Genomic DNA, 23,826 nt, shown 5'->3' on the forward strand with positions numbered 1-23,826 from the left:
AATCCAGTTAGAAAATGAGGATTCCCATGGACATCTTACAGTGACTGTATTCATGAGCTAAAGATTTTGAAACTATACACTCAGTTCCAGAAACAAAAATCCAGTTGTCTTGTAGTGTGTTCTGTTTGGCTGTAGTTTGCATCTCAGCATGCTTAATTCAATATAGATACTGGGGTATTGTTCAGATTTATCTAGCTTAAGAGGTCCACTATGTACATATCTACATTTGGGTTTGTCATCTTCCTTGTGTACTTACATAACAGTTGTTCATTCATTCATTTTAGATCCATCTGCTTTAGGATGAAATAAATTGCACCCTGTACATGTCTCTCTGTCTCTCCATTTGATGAGAAAGAGAGTCTGGACAGCCAGCAAGGATATGGCTTATCTATAATAGATAAGATGAATATGACCTTAGATATAGTTTTTCTGTAGTATTGCATGGCCTCGAGGAGAGAGGAAGAGGAGAATTGATTTTCTTTTTACCCATAGCACAGAAAATACCAATAGTTTTAGGCCACAATGGCTGAATACTTTTAACTAGTCGAGATAGTGTTAAAAATCAGATATAGAAGTCTGACATCATCATGATATCATTTTGATTTCATCAAACATGACATCAGGAAAAGGCCAGAATCTCATTCAACACTTACGTGTGCAGTATGCCTATGTGTGTCTGTTGTAATTTGTGATTTTAGAGAGACATAACAATTTGCTTAAATAGACTCGAGTGTGGAAAAAGTTCCATGGCCAAGTGAAGGCAAACTTCCGAATCTGTACAATCTGGAGACCTTTATTGCCCATTTAGGCAGGTCTGAGGTGAATAGATATCCAATGGTGTTAAAGTTTAAATGTAGCCTAATGTGAGATTGGTACTCTATGTTTGGCTGATTGAAACAGCAGCGAAAACAGTCAGAGGTCAGTGTAATTGTATAATTTTAAAACATGCAGAAGTAATGTCTGTTTGTTTTAATAGTTCCATTTCTTTTCATATTCCAGCAGTTGTCAGTTGTCAGAGGCAGAATTTACTTCAAAAATTTCTGCAAAAAAATCTTCAAAAAACTGTATGTTTTGTAGCTGAAATCGCCCTGTGTCTGTTCTTACCTTCTGTATGTTCCAGATTCATGTGAGGTGCTGTTCTACAGTAGCAGCAAGGGACTTACTATGAGAGGAGACTGGGAGGGGTAGCAAAGAGGGGAAAAAAAGCATAATACCAATACTTACACCAACTTTGGAAATAGTGGAAAATAAAATAGCATGTTTTCATATATAAGAATATTATGAAATAATTGAGAATGTGCTGTCATCCCAGAGCTAAGTTAATTGAACTATATGTATTATTGAATAGACATAAGCTATAATGAAATTATGACTCAGTAATAATTCTGTTAAAGTAGAAAGTAAGAGCAAAAGATATATGTCTAGAATAAGAAATGAGGACGAAATTACAATAAAATGTGAATTAGTATTTGTAAACTACCTGATGAATTTTTTTTTTTTTTTGGTTCTGCAGAATGAGCAGAGTAAAGGGAAGTTTTAATATCACATGTCAATTGAATTGCATGGAATGAGGTGGAAAGGTGGAAGTTGACCCCACACTAATGTGGGCTGTCAAAAAACAAAACACAGACTTATGCTCTCTCACTTTTGAATTGCACTCATTTTTGAATGCACTCTATCAAAGAATGTCTTTACTGGCTGTTGCCACAAAGGTAGAGGCTGAATATTTCAGTTAAATTATGAGATATTTTCATTGAAAGACTTTAAACTCATTTCTAGTTGAAGGTGAATAGTGTTGATGTATTATTGGTAAATTGCCTTCTGCTTGCTTGGCTGATAATCAAACATGAGATTTGCCATTTGCAGCTATGTGAAAAGAAAAAGATTTAACAGAGACATTCTAAGTATGCCTGGAAGTTGGAGAAGTGCTAAATGAGTCCTCCAGTTCCAGCAGTGTGCAAGTGCTGTGACTGATTCTGAATAGTTTATCAATCAATTTGGCTTATGAGTTGACAGGGTATCCTACTAATTAAATAAGATGTTCTGATAATGATTTTTTTAAGCATTTACTGTTCACTCTTAGTGATCAGGATTAGCCCTGTGCTAGTCAGAGATGCATGGCCCTGCATATGGAAAAGGCTTGGATCACTCAGATATTAACTGGCTACTAATTGGCATAAATACTATTTAGAACTATAATTTTGCCCATGCATTACAGACTTGCCATGAATTACAGGTTATCTGTTAGGTGCAGGCCACATAGTAATTGGTTCGTTCTTTGTTTTAGTTGTTTTTCTTTTAGCAGAAAGCAAATATTTTGATTTTTTTTCATAATTATCCTCATCCTTGGAATAAATCCAAAAGGCTAAGGGGAAAAAGGATGAAAAATAAATGTTCACCCATTATAGCAGTCCAAAAGCTGATATTCAATGGCTCAATGTACAGGAAAATATTGCAACTAGCCCATGGCTGTACTATGCTTCATTACATAATGAGCTTATATTTATAAGTGCATTAATTCCAGTTATAAGGTCAGTCAGTACAAAAACATTCCTTTTTCCTCTTGTGTCCTGATTAAAGCATTTTTTGTTTGTTTTCAGTCACTTGACAATTGCTGTTTTAATATCCATCAGTATCCAACTTCTTGTAGATGATCAGAGCTCTCCCTTAATATATTTTGGAATTTTGTCAGAATTTGTGAAGTCAAGGTATTTTCAGACTGTATTTGTTGTTATTGCTTTTATAAAATTTGAATTAAGCAACTGTGGCCTTGGGGAATTTTGTGGTTACTTTTGCAACTGGAGGTATTCACTAGTATGGCATTGTACCACAAATATTAAGATGTTGTTCCTGCAAGAGGAATCCTATTAAATCTGGCTCTCAGTACTTTCCCTGATACTGCAATTCATCCTGCAAAATATAGATTGATATTTCAGATTACAGTGTTCATATTTCTGACAGTTATTGAGCTTGGTATACATATATTGGATAAGTTGTATCACCTTTAAGGTTTTTTTTTTTTTGACATACAAGTTATTTAATTAATTCTGTTAGAACTATTGAAACTTATGTCTGTGCTCAAAACAAAGAATTGCTGGTTCAGAACCTAATTTAAATAAACTTTCTTATTCAAGCTTGTCTGCTTCATTTTTTCTTTCCAGTTTGGGTTATTTTGGGGAGATTTCAAAGAAAGGCTCTCCAAAGTACTGTTTGAGGAAGAGTGGAAGTTTCAAAAAACGTATTTTTCAGCGCATAGGAAGTTTTAAGTAAGTCACTTAGGAACATGTGACCAAGAAACTAGCCCTCTTTTGCTTTCTGGAAAATATTTTTCTAATTAGTTAGAAGAAAACAGACTTCAACTACAGTGTGGAAGATTTGTCATCCAGTTTCTTTAAAATATAGAAAAGACTCAAGAATGAATGTATGAACATGTTATCATGCTTCAGCTAATTTGGCCTAGGTCTTGCTCAACCTGGGGACAGGTCTATCTGCCAGCCAGCCAGCGAGCCTTCACATGGACAGACTTTTCGACCCCTCTTATGCACTCCTTGTCAAGCTTATTTGGGTGCCAGCTTCTATATACTTGAAATAGTTCACTGTACTGTTCTGTATCTAAGTTGTGCTGGTGAAGAACTGCCAGGAACTTAGTGTTTGTAGCTTTTTAAACAGACTTTATTTTGGCTTATGTGTGCATCTTATCTCCACTCTCTTTATATTCTGCTTTTTGGACTCAAGCAGCAGCCACAATATAAACAGAATCCTTGGTTTGAGAGAAAATGCTAATTTTAATTATTATTTTTTGTTATTGTTCCTCCTTGACTATATTGCCTCCTTCCTTTATCTATACACATTATATTGTTCTCATTATTTATGATTAGAATAAATGATCTTACGCTTTTTAATCATTACATTCAAATAAAATACTAATTTGTTGACTTTTCAGTTATTTAGTTTTCTTTAAATTACATGGGAGCTGGGCACTATTATGGATTCTGACTGGCTTTTCTTACAGAGTCTGAATTAGTTGCAATATTTTATTACTTTTTCATGTTATGGCTGGTCTGGTAAAAAGTTAATTTTATTGGAAACCTTCTGTTCAACAACTTGTGATGACCTGGATCCAGTATTAAATATATATATTAAGCTTAAAATCTGTTTATTGATGAAACTGCTGTAAAAAGACATTACCACTTAAAAGTTTGTATTGGTTTTGCTCATATTTTTAAAAGTTGTATGCCTTCTGGTAGAGCAATGTTTCTCAAATTTTATATTGCAACTTCCAAGGGAGTTACTGGAAGTTTCAAAGAGCTTTAAGAAACATTAAAAAGAATTTTAGATGTTATATATTAATTATTAATTGGATTCATTGTTGAGAGTAAAAAACACATAAGAAAAAAATTAATGCTGACATGGCAGCCTCTCCGTTCCTTCAGGGTTGGGGTGAGAAAAGCAGCAGTGGCTGGTGGTGGCAAGAGGGAGGTCACTACCCTGGGGAAGAGCCGACAGCTGACAGAGCAGCTTCTGTGCTGCCTGGCAGTCCATATTTACAGGAACTTTGTATTTTCCTGCACTGAAGAAACTGAGCTGCTATATGTAAAGGTTGTTATCTGTTCCCTGGCTAAGTGTTTGACAATTTGGGAAAGGGTCCATAAAGACTAATGAACTTGTCGAAGGACGATGCATTCAAAATATTTGAGAAATAGTTCTCCAGCATGTACTGAAACATGATTTCTTACATTTTTCTCTGTGGGTTTATTTTGGTGCAGGTTTCTCATTCTTCGGCACATTTTTTGAGGCTATCTCAATTTTAGTGAGTGACTTCTAAAGTTTATCACGGTATTCCCATGGGTCAAGTACTCTTTAGGTGAAAATTCTCAGTTTTATTACTATTTCAGATATCCGACTTCTCCTGACTAGCCTACCTAAAGGGGCTGCAGCAGGAGAAAGTTCTAGTCCATCAGAAGAGAATTAGCTGAGCAGAGGCACTAGATGTACTCGAGCACACTAGATACACCCTTGAGCACTGCATATTTCTCTGCTCAATGTACCTGCACGTCATAGTCCACTGAGTCCACTGAGTGGCTCCTGCTGAACTGGAGACCTCTAGAAGCTGATTTGCTTGCAGGTGCACAACTCAACTCAAAATGAAATAGTTAGGCTTCTAAATTGCACTGAAAAGGGTGATGTGTGCGCCCTTTACCTAACGGTCCTCTAAAAGAAGGCTTTATTTTAGCCAGGAAGACTGAAAGACTTTAATTCCTTATAAAATGAAAACTGAACTCTTCCAGCAATGTTCGCAGTTAGATGAACTACTAAAAGGAGAGACCATTTAAATGGTTTCACTGTGGAGCAATTCTTTTAAAAGAACTTAGTGACTTATCTGGAGAAGTGGTGATAATGTATGTATATATGTATACCCATTTTTACATGTATATATATATTTATATAAAGAAGACTATTTATATCTATATACTTATTTTTCTTCAGTTGCAGTCACATTGGCTTTCTTTTTTTGTGGAAGTAAGCTTAAGGGTTGAGTTTGGCAGTATGACACAGATCTGGAAAGACCCACTGTCTAGCATGGGAATAGTTTGGCTGAAATCTTTTCCCTTCAGAGCTTCAAGCTACTGGGATTACTTGTGCATTTCTCTCTCAGACTGAGTACTACTTTTTCCTGTTGCACTCGCCTTTTTAACTGCCTTGCCTAGACAAGAGATGAACTAAAACGATGATTTCCTCAAAGACACTTAAACCCCATTGATTTCCACAATGTCCCAGCAAACTGTTCTGATAGGCAAGCCAGCTTGTACATCTGAACTGTGTGTTATCAAGGACTTATGGACTTTCTGCAGTGAAGTTACTCAGCAGATTTCCTCAACTTCAGCAGTGGAATTTTCCAGAAATTAAGCCTGTCTTGGGAATATTTAGTCTTTAAGCCTGGATATTCCAGGCTGTAACACAAGGGAAAATCTTTAACATAGCCCCCTAGAAGGCATCTAAGGCCCCAAGAGCCTCACCAACCTGACCTAAGATGACAATTCTGCTTGAGCCCCAATTTCCTTACATGGTGAAAACCTTAAACTCCTATTGATTGCCATGAGTTCAGGTCTTAGGACCTCTCTCCCCTTCTATACCCACACAGAGATCTTCCTCCTCAAAAAATGAAGTGAATTGGAATAAATATCTCTACCCAGATCATCTTCTGTTCCCTCTTCCCACCTTTGTGAGCCATGCACAGCAGCAGCCGGTGCTTAAAAAGATATTTTGATTTGGAGGGAAAATCCATTTTACAAGCTACTCACCAAGCCACAAAATATACTTGTCAGAAAAGTGTGAGATATTAGAAAGGAAATAATCAGTGTTGCTTTATTAAGTGGTTCAAGAGCATCTATGGTTACAGTGTCACAGATAAGACTTGTATTTCTGTGGAAGAGTTTTCTTAGAGGTTTTAATGTGGTTTTTTTTCCTCTTTTGTTTTTTTTCAGTTCTGCCACAGACCTAAGTTTTCAGTTTTGCAGACCTTGTTCTTCTGCTTGTTTATAGTGGCTGTAACGTCTTTTATCTGTTGGTTTTTCTGTGTGTGTCTTTCTCTCCCTCTTCCTGCAAATAGTGTTTATCTGTCATTGGTCCAAATTACACAATATTCACATTAAATCAAGTGAGAAAGAATTAAACAGTGTCATTGTTTATGGTTGTATGGACTTCTGATATGCAGAAAGACAAAAATTGCATGACCACATAGCTATTGTCCTGAAAATACCCTGGGAAAGTTTTACTATAAAAATTTAAACATTAATTTGCTATTTTGGAGATTAAATATAGCAGGATTCTATTCCTAAAGTTTCCAGATAAAATATGGCAGTAACTGGTTAAAGTGGTCAGGTCTCCTTGGTGTCAGGTGTTATTCTTATAATACTGACAGAGAAAAAAATAAGGCAAGATTTGCAGTGGAGGCTTTACTTGGTAAGCATTAGGCATGGTTATCATGAGCTTATGAAAGGCCAACTTTTCGAAAAGTCCATGCTGTTGAATTCTTGGAGCTTTTCGCAGTCATGGAGTGCTGCTGCACTCTCAAGATTAATATCTAGAAAATGAGAACTGATTATTCTGCACAGGAATGCCCCGTTGTTCTGTCACAAAGTATTCTTAATAGTGCTGGTAGTGCTGGCAGAAGAGTCTCCTTAAGTGTCTGTTTAGTCTGTCTTCACAACTTATCTGCAGTAAATGCAATGTTAAATATTCATGTCCTCCAGCAGTTTTTTGGGTCACAAAATGTTAAGTGTAGTGAACACCCTATTCCCACCACTTTTTTTCTCCATTAGTTTTCAAGAAGATGGAGGGGAAAGAACTCTTTCAAGACACAAGTCATTTCATATTGGATTAATTTTAGAGTGCACGAAGATTGTGCTTAGTTCTTTGCCATTTTTCTGTTTCTTCTGCTTACATTTAACAGACAAATCGAGAAATATAGGCTAGGAATTAGGAAGACGAGAGCATTTCACGTTTGCTTCTCATTTTGTTTTTCTGAATCTGTGTAGTGACAGTTTGCAAATCCTGCTATCATTTCCAGCCATATGGTGAGCTAATAAACTCTGAAAGAGTTTGGTCATTATTTAGCTAGCCAGGCAGTGGCAATTAAGTGGAGGAAGAAAAAGTGGTGCTTAATTCAAGGAAGAGCAATAATGTGATTAACGGGTAGGATCTTGTTTGGACTGGAATGGTAGCTAGAGTGCATGTTTATTCTGCAGGGAAGGTACAACTTATTCACCTGGAAGTAAATGTTACTTGTCAGCAGTGTGCCCAGGGGAATGAAGAGTAATCACAATTTCCAGTTTGTTCTGTCTCATAGGCCGTGTGCTCTGAGGATGCATCAAATTTTACGGCATCTGCAGGCACAGACCGGAGATTTTACAGTTAATTCTTAAGCAGTAAAGCAGATAGGGGAAGGATGACATTCTATTTAACGCCTACTTACGCACCTTTTACTGTAAACACTAGATTGTGTTAGTTTAATTAAAGAATTCATTGGATTTTATGTGCTATTTACTCATAAAGATTTCACCAGTGGTACTACTGATTACTGCTTTTGTAGGCACTGGCAATAATATTGCTTTGCAAAGAGGAAAAGGAGAGAGAAAATCAGAGAAGTCAATTCTATAAGCAAAATATATGTCCATTTGTACATGTGAATATATATTTATCATGAGCGTTTTTTTTCCAGAAAGTTTAACATTTCACAAAGCATTTGAAATGTTTGCTTAATTTTCTAAAATAACTATTTTTTTGTTGTTGCTTTTTTTTCAGAGAAAATGGGTAATATGCAGATAATCATGGTTCTCTCTCTGTCTTTCTCTCTTTTAATCAGCCTCTTATTCCTAGAAGCCCTACAAGCAGTGTTGCTACGCCATCCAGCACTATCAGCACGCCTACGAAAAGAGACAGTTCTGCCCTGCAGGATCTCTACATACCCCCTCCACCAACAGAACCTTATGTTCCCAGGTAAAAAAAAAAAAAAAATCATTTCAGGTACAATTTATGGGCAAAAAATACTTGTAAAATAACCAAGTATTCTATTCTTGCCTGGAGCTGCAGAACTAGGCCAATAATACTTGATTTTGCAGGGGATGGTTATTTGCAGTAGATATGCTGAGCTAGACTCACAGCAGTCTGAAGCAATAGCTTCTCTGCCAAACAGTATCCTTTGCAAAGGAAGGTGCAAAACCATGTTTTCTCAAGTATAGGATAATCTAGTTCCCATAGCAGTCTATTTCCAAAGAGCAAAAATTACCCCAAATCCTGAATCTGTAAGTAGGATAAAAGTTATATCTGTCCCCTTGGCTAGAAGACATAACACAACAAGGAGCAAAAGCCAAAAGCCAAAAAAAAAAAAAAAAAAAAAACAGCTTTGACAGTCAGAGCACTATTTTGCTCAGCCGTAGGATTTATTTTTTCTGATTGATTTAGTTTGTTAGTATCAGCAATTTTAAGAATGCCTTTTTGTGTGGCCACCGTCTATTCTCTGCAGTGACTCCACGTGCCATAAATGCACAGCCACTCCAGGCTGCCACCTGCAAGAGGCACTTTCGCCTCTGTCCCTGCATGTCTCTGGCTTCCCAGACTGAGCCAGAGGAGCTGCATACTCATAGTTCCACCCTCACGTGACCTCAACTGAATTGTGAAAAGCATGTTTTGCTTTCCAAAAACTGTTAAACATTCTTGGTGTAAGTTATAATAAGTGCACAGAGACATAGGAGATTTTTTTTTTAGAGGAATCAGTGTTTCTAAAGTTTCTTCTTTATTACTAGATTCGGAATGTTGCATGTACGCTTAGTGTATTTTTAAATTACTGCTTGATTTACTTTGCTTTTAGTTAACTTTTTTAAAGATTGTAAGGGCAGCATGTCCTTTCTTGTACAAGAGTTTCTTGTACTTGAGTTTTTCTTAGACTCACATATCAGTAACTCTTCAAGCCAATTAATATGATGTGTGGCCTGCTACTGAGTTTCCCTGGGGCTTATCCAGGAGAGAGGTGTATGGCAAATTAAACAGCCCAGTGGGAAGGAGAAATTGTGTTTCTATGATAAATTCTTACTCATCAGAGATGTATAAGGAAAACCTTCCAGAGAAAAATAGTGACTTTTCACTTCATAATTTAGGTGGTGTCACAGCCCTTTTATAAAGCTATGACCAGAACCCTATATTCTTTCATTATCACTGCCTTATCTGTTACCCAGCCTGTTTTCTATTTCTGGGAAAAAGGAAAGATCCTTCTCATCATTGTCATTTTATGTTGATTGTGAAACATCTGCCCTGTTGGCTAATAAAATAGTAGCCATCTTAAAGTGACAAACAATATATAGTCTAGTTCAGTAACTAGATTAGCTTTTTTCTTGTGATTACATAAAAACATTGTCAGTAATTGTACTTGAATTGTTCATAGGGATTAAATATGTCTTTCATCTGTCTCATGACTAGATCATTTGTTATGCCCATGTAAATACAATTTTAAGAACACAGTTTTCAAAAACTGTACAGAAGAATACAAGCATTTGATTTTGAAACCATTACGATAAAAACTCTGGAATGCAAAACAAAGCAAGAAGAGCCCATAGTCTTTAGGTTTCTCTTTGACTGAAGTAGTTAACTGGTGAAAACCATCAACCTTGAAACTGAAATTGTACCAACATGAAAAAAGTAGTGTCTTTGTACTGATGCTGATCATGACAGTATTATTTTTATTGTTTAGTAAAAAACATTTTTTTCTCAGAGTATTTTTACTAGTTTCTGGGCAGTCAGCTGTTTTGCTGTAGAAACTGAAAATTTTAACATGTGTTTTGATTATTTATTAATAACACTTCTTAAATTGTGATGTTAATGCACGAAGTTGGACCAATTCTGATTAAATGTTAACTTGCTTATTAGTACAATCTGCAATCTTACAGGAAGATTAAGCCATGTACTTTTGAACCTTCTTTTGTCATCATAATCATCATGGGCTACAGTTCATATCAGAGACCTGTCACAGAGCATATAGTCTTTCTGCATGATCCGTTTTGGCACTTCTGCAGGCTTTTTTAATTTTATTTATTTATTAGAATATGTTAACTGCATTTAAGCGAACCTTTATTTGGGGCATTAACAAACTGCCCAGCATCTGCTTCTGTTTATTTTTTGCTATTGTGGGGAAGAGCTGCCTAATATATTTAAAAATGTGAAAGTATAAAAGAGTAACATCAGTGTTGTCACCTTTCCCTAAAATACAAAATGGTGCTTCCATTGGGTGCTTCCAAAAGGAAGAGCAAAAGCGTAGATGTACGTCATCTTTATTTGCATGGTGCTTTTCATCGGAAACCAAAAAAGTAGATACATTTTTATTTTAAGTTTCCTTCACAAAACAAAAAACAGAAAAAAAACAGTAAGATAGATAGGGTCTGTATTGGAAATGAATATGGAGAGATATGTGGGATAACTGACACTTATGTGTGTCTGCGTGCATATGTGATATATGATCCTGGCACTGGTCTATGGCACCCATTTTCTCTTCAGACATATTTCCATATTTATTGAAATATTAACAGTAGAAAACTGCAAATGTCCCAGTAGATTAAAACTTTCTCTTGTTTACTGAAGGGACGAAAAGGGAAATCTTCCGTGTGATGATGTTGGCAGACACATAGTGGGCAAGCCGGTTCACACAGGATCCGAATCTCCAAATTCATTCCTTGACCAAGAATATCGGAAGCGCTTTAATGTCGTTGAAGAAGATGCAGTTTTATACTGCTATGAATATGAGAAAGGAAGAACGAGCGGTCCTGGGAGGAGAGAGAGCACACCAACATATGGTATGGTATTAATCTGATAGTTTTTTGTAATCTTTCTTAATCTTTCCTTATTTTGATCTTATATTTTTTCATGCATCTGCTTTTGTATTTAAGCATAAAAATGTTCTCAGTGGCCATTGATTTTATGAAGAATTCAGTTTTGTTTAGTCTGAACTAAGCCTAAGAGCTTACTCTGCACATGGAGAAAATGCATTGCTTATGATAAAGGGAGTCCGGTTTTGTACCAATGATCTGTCTGTCTGGAAGTTTTAGACAAAATCCATATTCTTAATTGGATCAGCTTGATTTTCTGGCTTGTGCTGCAGTACCATTTTGTCAGAAACCAATTCTTTATACTAAAAATACAGGATGGAAATGGGCTCCCAATATGAGGGCACCCATTTCATCATTTTAGAACATGCTATATTAGAAGAATTTACCCTGATATGATCATTCTAAAGATCAAAAGCAGATTTGACAAGTGATGGCATGCTGCTTTCATGCTGCAATGCTCTTTAAAACTCCTTTATTTTTTTCTAGTGCTAGAATTGAGTGATAATATGCTTTTTTTTTTTTTTGTAATATAATATTAACCTCCTGTAACTGCCTATATATGGCAATCCCTCTTTTTTGAGGTTGTGTGTTGTCCAAGAAAGAATTATGTATGTAAATACAAACATGTATTCATACTGGTACTTCCACAGCCTGGATTTTGACCTACATAGGGTGAGAATGTTGAAACAAATTCTGGTGAGAGTTTGAGTCCTCTGACCTTGATGCTCTGTTATTTTCCCTTTCACGCAATTGGAACTCTTCCCTTAGCTTGTATTACAGCTTGTTATCTTTGGACTAGGATAATTGCTTTTCTGTTACCAAATGCAAAATTGTAGAATTGTAGAGCTTCTAGAATATAGAATAGAGCTGTTAGAATATAGAAGAAAATGAACAGAGAATCTCATTTTGTTTTACACATTCACCTTATTGCATTCTTCCCAGATTTCTGTGGCAAAGCAAGGAAGGCAAAAATGTTTTGGGTAGAGTCTGCAGATTTTTACGTAAAAAAATTAGCTGAATTCCTTGATCATAGCTATAATATGAAGGATAAGCTTGCCTTGAAAAAAGATATTATTGTTACTATTATTTATTTTATATTGTTAGCTAAGCACATACCTAAATATATTTTTGCCCTGGTTTCTGTGTTGTTTTAACGACTAAACTGAGCACAAGCTGTATGTTGGAGTAACTACAATAACTCAGGCATCATTCTGCTTTGAGAAGACAGACATAATTTCTGAGGAAGTACGGATTTGGTACATCATACAGCAGAGCTCCAGAATCACCTGGGAATGTAGAGATGAGCTGAATCTGAGCTGCCAATCATATCCTCAGGACTCTTGGAGATATAGTTAGAGAATGCTAAAGGATATATTTTCATAAAAAATACACTTGTTTTACAGAGCCACACAGTCTTGCTGCCAAATTTTCAGTATCCTTTTGATTCTGAAGCATTTTCAGGTGTTTTCCAAGACTACCCATACTGTATGAAATAACCGCTAAGTGTTTAAAGTTAATATATCAATTTAATTACTCCTCCATTTCAACTGTAAAATTGGTGGCTACAGTCATACATCCATTAAAAAAGATGCTTGTTGTCCCTGATTTTAACTTTTAATCCTAGCAGTCTAGAGTGAAGAAGACCACATTTTGTATTCAAGGATTGCTGAATCCATTATATGGCTAGCAGATAGCTTTTTATCTTCTTTTTTCATTAGCAGAAAGAGTATAAATGCATGGATCAAAGATTGTGCTACCATTATTTAACACATTTATTATATAACTTTTCACTTTTAACCTCATTACATTTTTAATGAATTCAGACCATAGGGTCTGTTTTCAGTTAAGTTTATTTTCTAAGAATATTACCATTTCAGCATTAAGTTATGAACTTTCCCACATGGCATTAGTTAGCATAAGATTTGTGGCTGGCCACAACCTCCAGATTTCACAGAAACCTGGAATGTGAAGATCACAGTCTTCTTTTTCATCATGCCTTATTAAAGAAGGTCAAGCAGTGTTAAGGGGGCTCAAAAAATAATTGTTTTAAATGTGCACTCATTAATTATGTGGTGACATTATTTTCTTTTTTTTTCTTTTACTGCTTCGCAGTCTTCCTTCCTAAGAGGTTAACAGAGCCCTTCATAATTGCTCTTTAGGAGCCTATTGATGTTTTTTGACAACCTTAGTAAAGAGATTTCTCTCTCATGCACTTTCTGGCTTCCAGCTGTTGCATAATTGTTGCTAATTGGCCTTCGTGAGCCAGCCTTCACAACCAAAAGACATTTTCCTAAGTGTAGGATCCAGGGAAAGCAGATTTAGTAGATCCGTGTGGGCTAACAAGTTAATTAGCAGAAATGCCATGCAAATGAAGGAGTATCATTCACACAGCTGGTCATTGCAGTTATACTGACAGGTAGAAAATGCTATAGCCTTTGATTGTAATCAAGCTCTATTTGATTTTATATCTTGTGGATCTTTTTACACATGAAAGTGCCTTGTATCCCATATTGTGAATTAAGTGTCACACAGAAAAGAAAGTTGTATTTCTAGAAGTACCTATTGAGGGTTCTGTTCAAATATACATGAGGCTACTACATATCCTCTCAGGAAGTGATTTCTTAACTACAAGCTTAAAATCTCCCTGGCTTCAATCAGACTTATACATGTGTCCATAAATAGTTAAACAAATCATAAATAAAAAAAGTTAAATATGTTAGCTGTATTTTCTGAGTAATGCTGTACTTGCAAATGAAACCTGCAATCCATAAGGAACTTCTAGCTTTTTCTTTTCTGAGATCACTATGATATCCTGTTCTTTTTTAATAAAGTCATTACAACTTTTTCCTGTTACACGGTTCGCATGGGACTGATGCCCTTCAGTGGATGCCATATTTAAATGGGTAGATAGACATCTCTGAATATTTGTATTGAATATAACCAGATGTCTTTTTTACCAGCATCTTTTGACTGAACATGAATGAATGGGACCGATCATCTTTATTGAGGAAGTTTTCTAGTGAAATACATTAGAAGACTTTTAAGATTTTAGTTTGAGCTCTGCTAAGCTTAGAAAAAAAATATTTACTCACTTTTATGCAACATGACTAGTGGACTGATTTAAAAAAGAGCAAAGAAAGACCTTATTTCTGAAAATATTTGTTTACAGTCTGTCTTGTGTCATGTTACTCTGGTCTTTGTTTCAATGTATTACTTAACTTGTTAAAAAAATCAGGTTTCTAAGTAGCTGTATGAATTTGCATAGCATATTTTCACTGAATTTCCATCTGTATTTGCGGACTTTTAAGCAGTAAACATATTTTCCAGCTTTTTAAAAAATCACTTGAGCAGCTTCCAAATTCAGGCTTTACAAATATATAGTAGTTTTCAGTTTTTCTGTTTCTTCTTGTCTTCTGAGATCAAAGTGATTTTTCCAGTGCTAACAGACTGTTTTTCTGTGGGTGAAATGATATAAAAAGAAATTACAAATAGAGGTTTTCTGTTTCCTTTCTCATTCAGTCACTGATGGGTCTTTTAAGCCCACCAGCAAAGATGCTATTTGTGAAGGTACTTTGGTGATGTGCACGTGTTTCTGTTAGAAACAATTCCTTCTTTATGCTTTCCAACCATTCTCTCCATGTGTGTACCAGGGCCTTGCAGAATAATAAACAGATATTGCACAGTGAAAACTAATCTGTAAACTGAATACGTTTGGAGAAAGCTCAGTCTGAGTGTTCATGATTTAGTAGGCACTGGATTTATTTCCCAAGCTTAAAAAAAAAATAAAAAAGCTCTGAAATACCTAGCTGCTTTTTGTCCTTTTAAAGAACATAAAACTCCTGTTTTAACCTCTTGTTCAGAAGCTGTGCTGAAACCTCTTTCATAAGCAATCCTGTAGAATAATCACATTATCATTTAATTTGTTCTTTCTTTTAAAGAATGTTAGTTTAACACTGCTCTATAAAATGGTGCGTGATCTCATTTTTTCCTCTGTTTCCAGGGAAACTAAGGCCTATTTCTATGCCAGTAGAATATAATTGGGTGGGGGATTATGAAGACCCCAATAAAATAAAAAGAGATAGTAGGAGAGGTAAGTGATTTTGACATACATCTTGAACATGATGTTATAGTTTTTATCCCCATTTAAGCTATGATAATATGTTTCAAGCCCTCATTTTGATGAGGGCTGGGTTAATTGTATATTTCTGTGAGCCTGGCTTGGGGGTCTTCCATTATATATATATAATATATATATATATATAATATATATAATATATATATATACACTTAATTTTTCTCATAGCTTCTATTAGGATTTCACAACCAGGCAAGAGGAAATCACAGCTTCAAATCACTGCAGTTTGGTTTAACTTCAGTGATATTGATATTTTATCGATTGAATGGAATTATACAGTTCTTTTGGAAAATTTAAGCTTTTATAATATAGTGTTTTTATTGCTATATATTGTTATGCCAGTGTGAGAATTACTTGTTAAGTTTCTTTGTCTTTGTAAGTTCTTTTGGAGTGAAAAACATTCTAGAGCAGATCGAAATAGTCAAGATGAGTTCTTCAAAGTTCTGGTTTGGAAGGCTCAGCTATGTAACTTCACATATGAAATTATAACCTCTGAGCTGACTAGAATCACTCTGCAATAATATCTTAAAAAAACATCCCAAGAATGAAAGCATCAGCTCAGTGCTCAATAAGGACCAAAAAAAGAAAACACTGTTAAAAATAATTTGGAAAATAATGCAAAGCACTGCTCTATAAGTTATTGCATGTTAGGTACATGTATGATTCCAATCTCTCCAGCTCTTAAAAAAAAAAAAATAATAGAAGAATTGAGAATGGTTCAGGGAACAGCAGCAAAGCTGATGGTATATGTGCAATAGCTTCCATAAAAGGAATGATTAAGTAGGTTGGACTTCATTTATGTGGAAGAGCATAGGCAGGATCTGCTACAGTTTTATTAAAACCTTGTGTAGAATGAAATGAGTGGATAGGCCGGTCGCTTCCCCTTCCAGTACAAAAACTGTGAAATATCAAATGCTTCTGTCCACTAGTGGTTAGATATAAAAAGAGATGACTCCTCATTCACTACGGATTCAGACTGAGGATCCCTTTAACACAGGCAATTGTGTGAAGTTTAGAGGAATACAAACAAAGATTAGACAAGCTCATGAAAGACAAATATGTTTAGGTTTTTTAAGTTCACAAACACTTCATCTGGCTCAAAATATCCATTGGCTACCAACTGATAGATGCTGGAAGAGTATTCATAGAAAGCATGAATGCTAAAGAGAACAAAGTCAGGAGAATGTTTAAAGCAAATTACTTGTGAATGTATGACATCCCAGTCATTTACATTTACTTGTCTTGCTTAAAAAAAAAAAAAAAGAAAAAAAAAAGTTGCAAATGTCATTATAAGTTGTGCTAGCACTATCTTTTTTTAAATTCTCAAGACAGCCTTTATAGTTACGGAGTTTCTTTTATGTTCTGTTCTTATTGTCAGAGAAACCACAAAACTCTGAGTGTTTTCAGTCTTTTCCCTACCAAAAGATTCACTATTTTCTTATTATATCCAGACCAAAGAGATAAATATGTTTAGTTAATGAGATAGCCACCAAGACTTAGAATCTCAGATCTACCAGATGCAGGAATGTTGTCTGTTTTGGAAGGGAGATTATTCTCCATGTGACAGTTAACAATGCTCCCTTGCTTTTTTTTGTTTCTTTCAAAGAAAATTCGTTACTTCGCTATATGAGCAATGAGAAAATAGGTCAAGAAGAATACATGTTTCAAAGGAATAGCAAAAAGGATACTGGGAAAAAATCCAAAAAGAAGGGAGACAAGAGTAATAGTCCAAGCCATTACTCGTTGTTGCCTAGCTTACAAATGGATTCACTGAGGCAAGAAGTTATGGGCACACCTGGACCAGAAACAACTTTGTATCATGTGAGTAAAAATAATATTAAAAAAATCTTTGCTCCATGCTTGTAATGAGGCTGTCTTATCTAATATACATATATATATATTTATATATATAAAATATGTATAATAGTTCATAAAATAATAGTTTATAAATATATAATAGTTTATAAAAATATAGTGCTGCTGAAGCTTTTTTGATTGCTGTTATTGTATATTGATTCCTCTTCTTCTGACAATAGCTGTATCCCAAAGAAGTATTTTGGAGTTATTACTCTGATATTACAAATGCAGGATGGACACCTATAACTGTTGTTTAAATCATGGAGTGAGTGTTGTGTTTGGAAAGGAGTGTGCTGTCTCAATCTCGCTGTCTTGCTTCTGTTGGAAATATTTCCGACAAAGAGAATGTAATTTCAACTGCCAGTGTCTCACAGATCAGTGTGGGCTTGTCAGGAGGTCTTCTGTGCAAAGTGCGTGAGCAAGGGCTGGTGGAGCTCCGCTGAGTCCATAGGGAACAGGTAAACTGGGTTTCCTGTTGTAAAACTTCGCTTTGGATAATCACATTATAAATTGGTGTAGGATAATTGAAACTAATGGAACTTTTTCAACCTTTTAAACCACCTGAATGCCTGGTCTGCTGGTTTCTAAAACTCCCTTTGGCACTACATGTATAGGTGAGTCTGATAAATTTCAGGGATGTCTTTTATATGTGCTTGTGGTGTGTTTTAATTAAATCAGATCTTTTAGATGCAATGGATGCTCTTCCCATTCGTGTTTATTAGTAGCAATCTAAGTGCAAGGATGATAATATTTTCTTATTCTCTTACCTCCAGCTTTAGTCTTACACTCTTTTTGTAACTTGGGAATGCAATAGTGGGGAGATTTCCATTTGCAAAAGCAGACTGATACGTAGTGTTTCCCTAATACATAAACAAAAGAAGTATGCAAGTGTCTCAAGACTGTGTCCTCTTCTTAAGCTCTACAGTCTTTACTGGTAGGAATCTAGTCAGTCCAAGAGAGACTCAAAGTCAAATATTTAGAGAAGAAATGGAGAAATAATCTGTGTAACAGTGGACTTTGTAACGTCTACAGAGGTATAGGGTACAGTAAATTTGGATCACTTTTCATGCATTGGGAAAGCACTTATCCTTCCCCTTGAATTAACTCATTCCATCACTTTCTTCCATATAGCAGTCCTTCACTAGTGCAGATTAAATTTCTTAACAAGTTTTTCTACTTTGAAAAGAGTTTTTTATATATATACTTTAAGGTTCCTTCCTTGTTTTTCCTCAGTTACTTCCATTAGAAATCACCTGGAAATATCTTTAAAATTCTGGCTTGAAAGTTACTAAGGAACAGAATCCTAGTATTAACATTTTTATTGTAGTTTCATGTAGTTTGGATATCCATCCACAAAAACTTAGCTGTTAGCACAAGCTCCACCAGTATCTGATAACCATTTTCATGCACGAGTGCTTTTAAATGACATATCCATAAGGCCATTAATCTTCGCCATCATTTGATAAGCCAAGTAGGAGTTTATTTATTTATACAAGAAGAGGCATGTTATTCTTTCTTCAGAATCCAAATCAGTATTGATCTGCAAGCTGTTTTGAAGTGATGTGCAGGAAATAAATGGAAAGAGGAAGCTTGATGCCTTGATTTGTGCCCAGGAAAGAGGGAAGTGGCCCTTCAGAGATCATTCACAACCCTCTAGAGCTAAGCACAGCTGGTCCTGTAGCCAGATACCATCCAGCTGCCCCCATAAGGTACAATACAGCTCCCTCTTTAAGGGACGCAAGCGTAGTAAATGGAGAAAGCCTTATCCAGCTTGCGGAAGGGGCTGTGTGGTGTTGCTGCACACCAAGGCCTGCTCACACTCTGGTCTGAAATGTGCCAATGCAGGAGAGATCACTGAGTGGACTGCAAAAATGCAGAGCCGGAATTACTGCTGGAATAGCTGTTACTAATGATGATGTAAAGAATGGATGATAAATATGGAGAAAGATGCTCAATAGCACAGATGAGCTGAGAAGTGAAAGAGTTTAAGCAGCCTGCCCTGGAGAGGAGTCTTTGTAGTGGTTGGGGGAGAAGTATTTCCTGGTAATATTACATACACAGTTCAACGAGCAGATAAAGAAAGGAATATAGATAAATCACAAAGAGCTCATATGTGGCTGTATCGCAGTTTTATTAAGCTATACGTAACAAATAGGAGAAAGAAACAAGTGATTCATTTTTAAATGTAAAATTCTATTTATAATCACTGAGAAGTGGTTTTCCTATTACAAAATAAGCTTTTCAGAATCAGCTACCAAGTTGCAACAAGGACTTTGGATTATTTGCAAATGAGAACCTCTGAAAGAACATGATTCAGTGCAAGAAGAGTGCTTTCTTGGGCATTACTTTTATCGTCTTGCTATTCATAGTAAGATGTCAATCTATATTCATGCACAGATTCAGCCAGGGAAGCCAGCACAACTGTTTTGCTTCTCCGTTGTTATTTGTTTTTGTTAACATAATGATTGGAGAGATGTAATTTACCTCTCACCTATTAAACTTTTTTATTATTCTATTTTTGTTAGTGTCACTTACCACAAGTCAAAATTTTGCTTTCAGGCAATAAAATTCCTATAAACTGGAAATGATGATAACTCCATGTTTTGTTTTGTTTCTGCCTAAAGGAAATGGTTCCAGTGTCCGTTGATTTCTAGCCAAGTTGTTGTTTTTACATGCTATTTTTTTTCTTCAGTATTACTGAAGAAATATCAACAAAGACTTATTATTTTGTATTAAACCAAGGCAAACTTTTTGAGCTGTTACTAATCTGTGTGCAAAAAGGTTTTCAAAGTAATCTAGTACTGTACACGTAAGTGGTGCAATTAAAATTGTTTTGGACCTTTGGAGCAACAGGACCTGAAAGCTCTGACACACAGTTATAGTTCAGTAAGTTCATTATAATATTCTGCATAGGAATTTCTTTAGTATATAGCACTTTATTTTTCTTACAGGAAAATAATATAGTTATTTAGTAAGCAAAAAGAAGTTCTACATCAAGGTAATAATAATATACTCCTATCCAAATAGATAGAACTTTCCGTTAGTTTAGGAACAACAGCACCTTGGGGAAAAAATGCAAACTGTTTTGCATAGCAGAAAATTTTGCAAGAAAAAGCCTTGCTTACAAACTGTTTTCATACTTACACCAACAAAGTTATATTACTGGCCTTGTTCTCTCCCTCTTATACCTGTACCATTTGAATACTATGTTCATTTGTTCCTATATATTAGACAATATCTAATGAATTACTCATCATTTTAGGAGAAGTGATTAAAAAGTGCTTTCAGCTTCTCGCTTTGCTGATAACAAGCCTCTTTAAAATTATGTAAACCAGAACAAGAGTAGTTTTTTTGCTCATTCTAGTTTTATTTGAAGATGAAGCAGACTATGCATTTTTAAATTCATATATCTGAAATGGGTGATTCAGGAAGGGGTGTAGGTGGGAAACAAAGTTATCCTAGAGATTCATCTCTATCCTAGAGATTCATGTCTGCTTCATCTCTATGAATAGAGATGAAGCAGAATATAGTTTTCAGTAGTATTTGCATATGTACACACTCCATCTTTAACATTGCATTCTTCCCTTAAAAAAAGGAGAAATAACATTGAGGCTGGCAATCATTCTTTGTTTGTTTTACTATGTTTGCATTGAAGTTTCTGTACTTCTTGTCACATTTTTCCCACATTTTTCCATCTTTTGCCAAGTATAACTATCCACGTAGCTGGAGCACAGCTTAATGATGCTCAGCTCACATAAGTAACTTTAGTACTCATTCCAGTGAGCATCTACAGAGCACCTAGCACTCATCTTTCTACTTTGCCTGTGGGGAGACATTGTGGTGCTTTTTCCAGATATTTTTCTCCTTTCCTCACAGAGAAAAATGCAGGGAAGTGATTTTTCAAAGTTCAATTCAAAATGTATATGTTTAGATGATCTCAGTGCAGAGAACTTTACCAAAAGCTTGTTCTGAAAACTCAAAAGCCAGCTCTGCATGAGTGGCTGGTTTTTCCATACTCCTGTTCCTCTCCACAGCAAACCTGAAAGGAAAGAAAAAAGGAAGGTACTTCAGCATAAAGTGCCTACATTTTTAATGGAAATTTTTGAATTGAATAGGCATATATTTATGAAGCCTCATAATTGTAGCACTCAGTAGCTAGCATTTAAGGCAACACAGAACATATTCATGAGTTTCCTAATAAACCTGTACACAAACTACCAATCAATTTGTTGCAGAAATCTTCTGAATAGAAATGGTATCTAATAAGCATTGCATAATATAAGGCTATTTCCTCCTCCCAAAAAAGCCTTACAAAACCCAGCAGTTTATTATAATTGTTATCATTACAGTACTTAAAGAGTTTCTGTTATGTGACTTTTTAGTATGAGTATTTGTAATTAAACAGAAACAGGCTCATAGAAAAAAATGAAAATGTAATTGCACAGATTTTAAGTAGGTGTCTGCAATCTAGAATGTCACTTTACTGTTAGAACAGATGGTCTTGGTACATTTTCTTCTTCAAACTATTTGAAGTCCAACTATGGCAGTACTTAAATATCAAGGCTCTCTTTTCCTTTGCATTGTTCATGTTTTCACAATTATCTTAGAGTTAGAATGGTAATTGCCTTAGAATAAAAATCTAGCTGTTGATATCAAGGTCCGTTCTTACCTACAGGCACAGTAGAAATACTGTCCACAAACATTTCCATGATTTTTGTTATCATTAATATTTGAAGTGCTTTTGTTTTTCTCCATGCTGTTTTAGCGCCTCTATTGCTAGGGTAATACTAAGCCTTGCAGATTTAGAGTTGCAAGTCTCCATCACCAGCAAAGGAAATTTTAAACTCCTTCTTGAAAAGGTATTTGTCACAAATACTTGATTAAAAAACTTACTCAGCTGAAGTTCAAAAGCATTGGCTTTTTTATTTCCGGCTAAGAAACTACACTGAATTTTAAATAAATGTCCAGAAATAAAATGAACTTCATGAAGAATTTGTGAAGTATTGTGAGAGGTTGTGAAATATTTCATAATTGTGAAAAAATTTGGCCTGCTAACGTTACTTCATAAAGTCTAAATGTAATTGTACATGTACTAGTGTCCACTGTAATGGTGGGAAAATACAAATCTCAACTGGATGTTGAATATACTTCTGAAATTTCACAGTGGTGAAAAAATATCTCTGTTACCACATCTAGTTATTGCAAAAATAGCTTTCTATAGATGCCTGAGATGCCAAATAGGTTTTCAGGCACCTCAGTAGAACTGGCCCAATAGGCTGAGCTCCTGAGATGTCCTAATTTTTTCTCAAGCATTCATATGTTTATGAAGGTCTAGCATAACTTAACTCTGGTTGAAATTATATATTCTAGGATACCTAGATGTGACTGAGGCATTTACTACATTTACATCTCTTCCATTTGTAAGTGATACTGGTTGTATCTCACCTGGGTTTTGTTACCTTCTTACAGTGTTGTAAGAGAGAACTTTAGCTTATACTATGACTTCAATTCCTTATCTATTTCCTTGTCAGTAAGCATGAAACAAGGCAACAAAGCTGTTGATTTTGAACAATGCCTAGATCCATATATGTGGAAATGGAAGGAGCTCGACTTTCTTCAGCATACACAGAGCTGAATTAAATTGTAATCTGATTTGGAGTTCTTTTTGCTAAAAACTTTCATGCAATGCGATGCAGATTAGAGTACCCAGTTTTGCTGTGGAGGCATCATGAGCACTTAATTAATTTTTATCCTTTTCTTGTATCGGCTTTCTGTAGCAGAGTTCAGTTACAGAAGGCCTTTTACTTTGCAAGACTATTGGAAGAACATCAATTAAAAATTTCAGTAAGAGGAAAATTGGTGAGGGGAACAAACACAAAGAAAAATTCTTACCTGTTGCCTTGATGACTGAAATCCAGTCCTGTGACACAGCCACTAATGTCCCTGTACTCAACTTTGGCTGTATAGACATATATAGAGTTTCTTTTAGTTGGAAGCTCTTTGTGTGTGTGTGTTCTTTAGTTGTTTTTTTTTTATGTCTGATTCAGAGAGATGAGGAACATTTCTCAGATTAGGAGGCTAGAAGAGTGGTTCCAGCCCTTAGGCAGCTTCTCTACTCCAAAAAGAAAAAAAACCCTACATGATAATGAATGTATTCTTTCCTTTGATTGCAGCACTTTAATAAAGTGACAAGTACAAAGTAATAAATTGCTTAGTACAATCTGTACAAATAGCCTAGACTGTGAATATTAAGCTATTAAAATCAAAATAACGACTTCATCTAGACCATGAGGGACATGTGTGCCACATAAAATGAACAAAATGTTGAAATAGTTAAGCAAGAGCAATAAGCAAATCATGCTTTACTCCATCATGGGTTTGAGAAAGTGCTAGTTATAAGGTTGTTACAAGAAAAGGTAGACCTAGATGTTGCAGCTGGGTTTGGCAAAATCTTTTACA

General features: G+C 35.4%; 1 protein-coding gene across 4 annotated transcripts in view; it reads left to right on the plus strand.

Moving 5' to 3' along the window:
- The window catches only part of CNKSR2 (connector enhancer of kinase suppressor of Ras 2), a 205,929-nt gene that overhangs the window by 109,897 nt on the left and 72,206 nt on the right, over window positions 1-23,826 (plus strand). For all 4 annotated transcript variants that reach the window (XM_026051981.1, XM_026051984.1, XM_026051998.1 and 1 more), the window contains 4 exons: window positions 8,366-8,499; window positions 11,131-11,342; window positions 15,376-15,465; window positions 17,117-17,331. In XM_026051981.1, the coding sequence (XP_025907766.1) occupies window positions 8,366-8,499; window positions 11,131-11,342; window positions 15,376-15,465; window positions 17,117-17,331 (651 nt within the window). The remainder of the gene's footprint in view (window positions 1-8,365; window positions 8,500-11,130; window positions 11,343-15,375; window positions 15,466-17,116; window positions 17,332-23,826) is intronic.

The sequence above is a fragment of the Nothoprocta perdicaria genome, unplaced genomic scaffold (assembly GCF_003342845.1).
Source record: "Nothoprocta perdicaria isolate Ctin4 unplaced genomic scaffold, notPer1 scaffold_112, whole genome shotgun sequence".
NCBI lineage: Eukaryota > Metazoa > Chordata > Aves > Tinamiformes > Tinamidae > Nothoprocta > Nothoprocta perdicaria.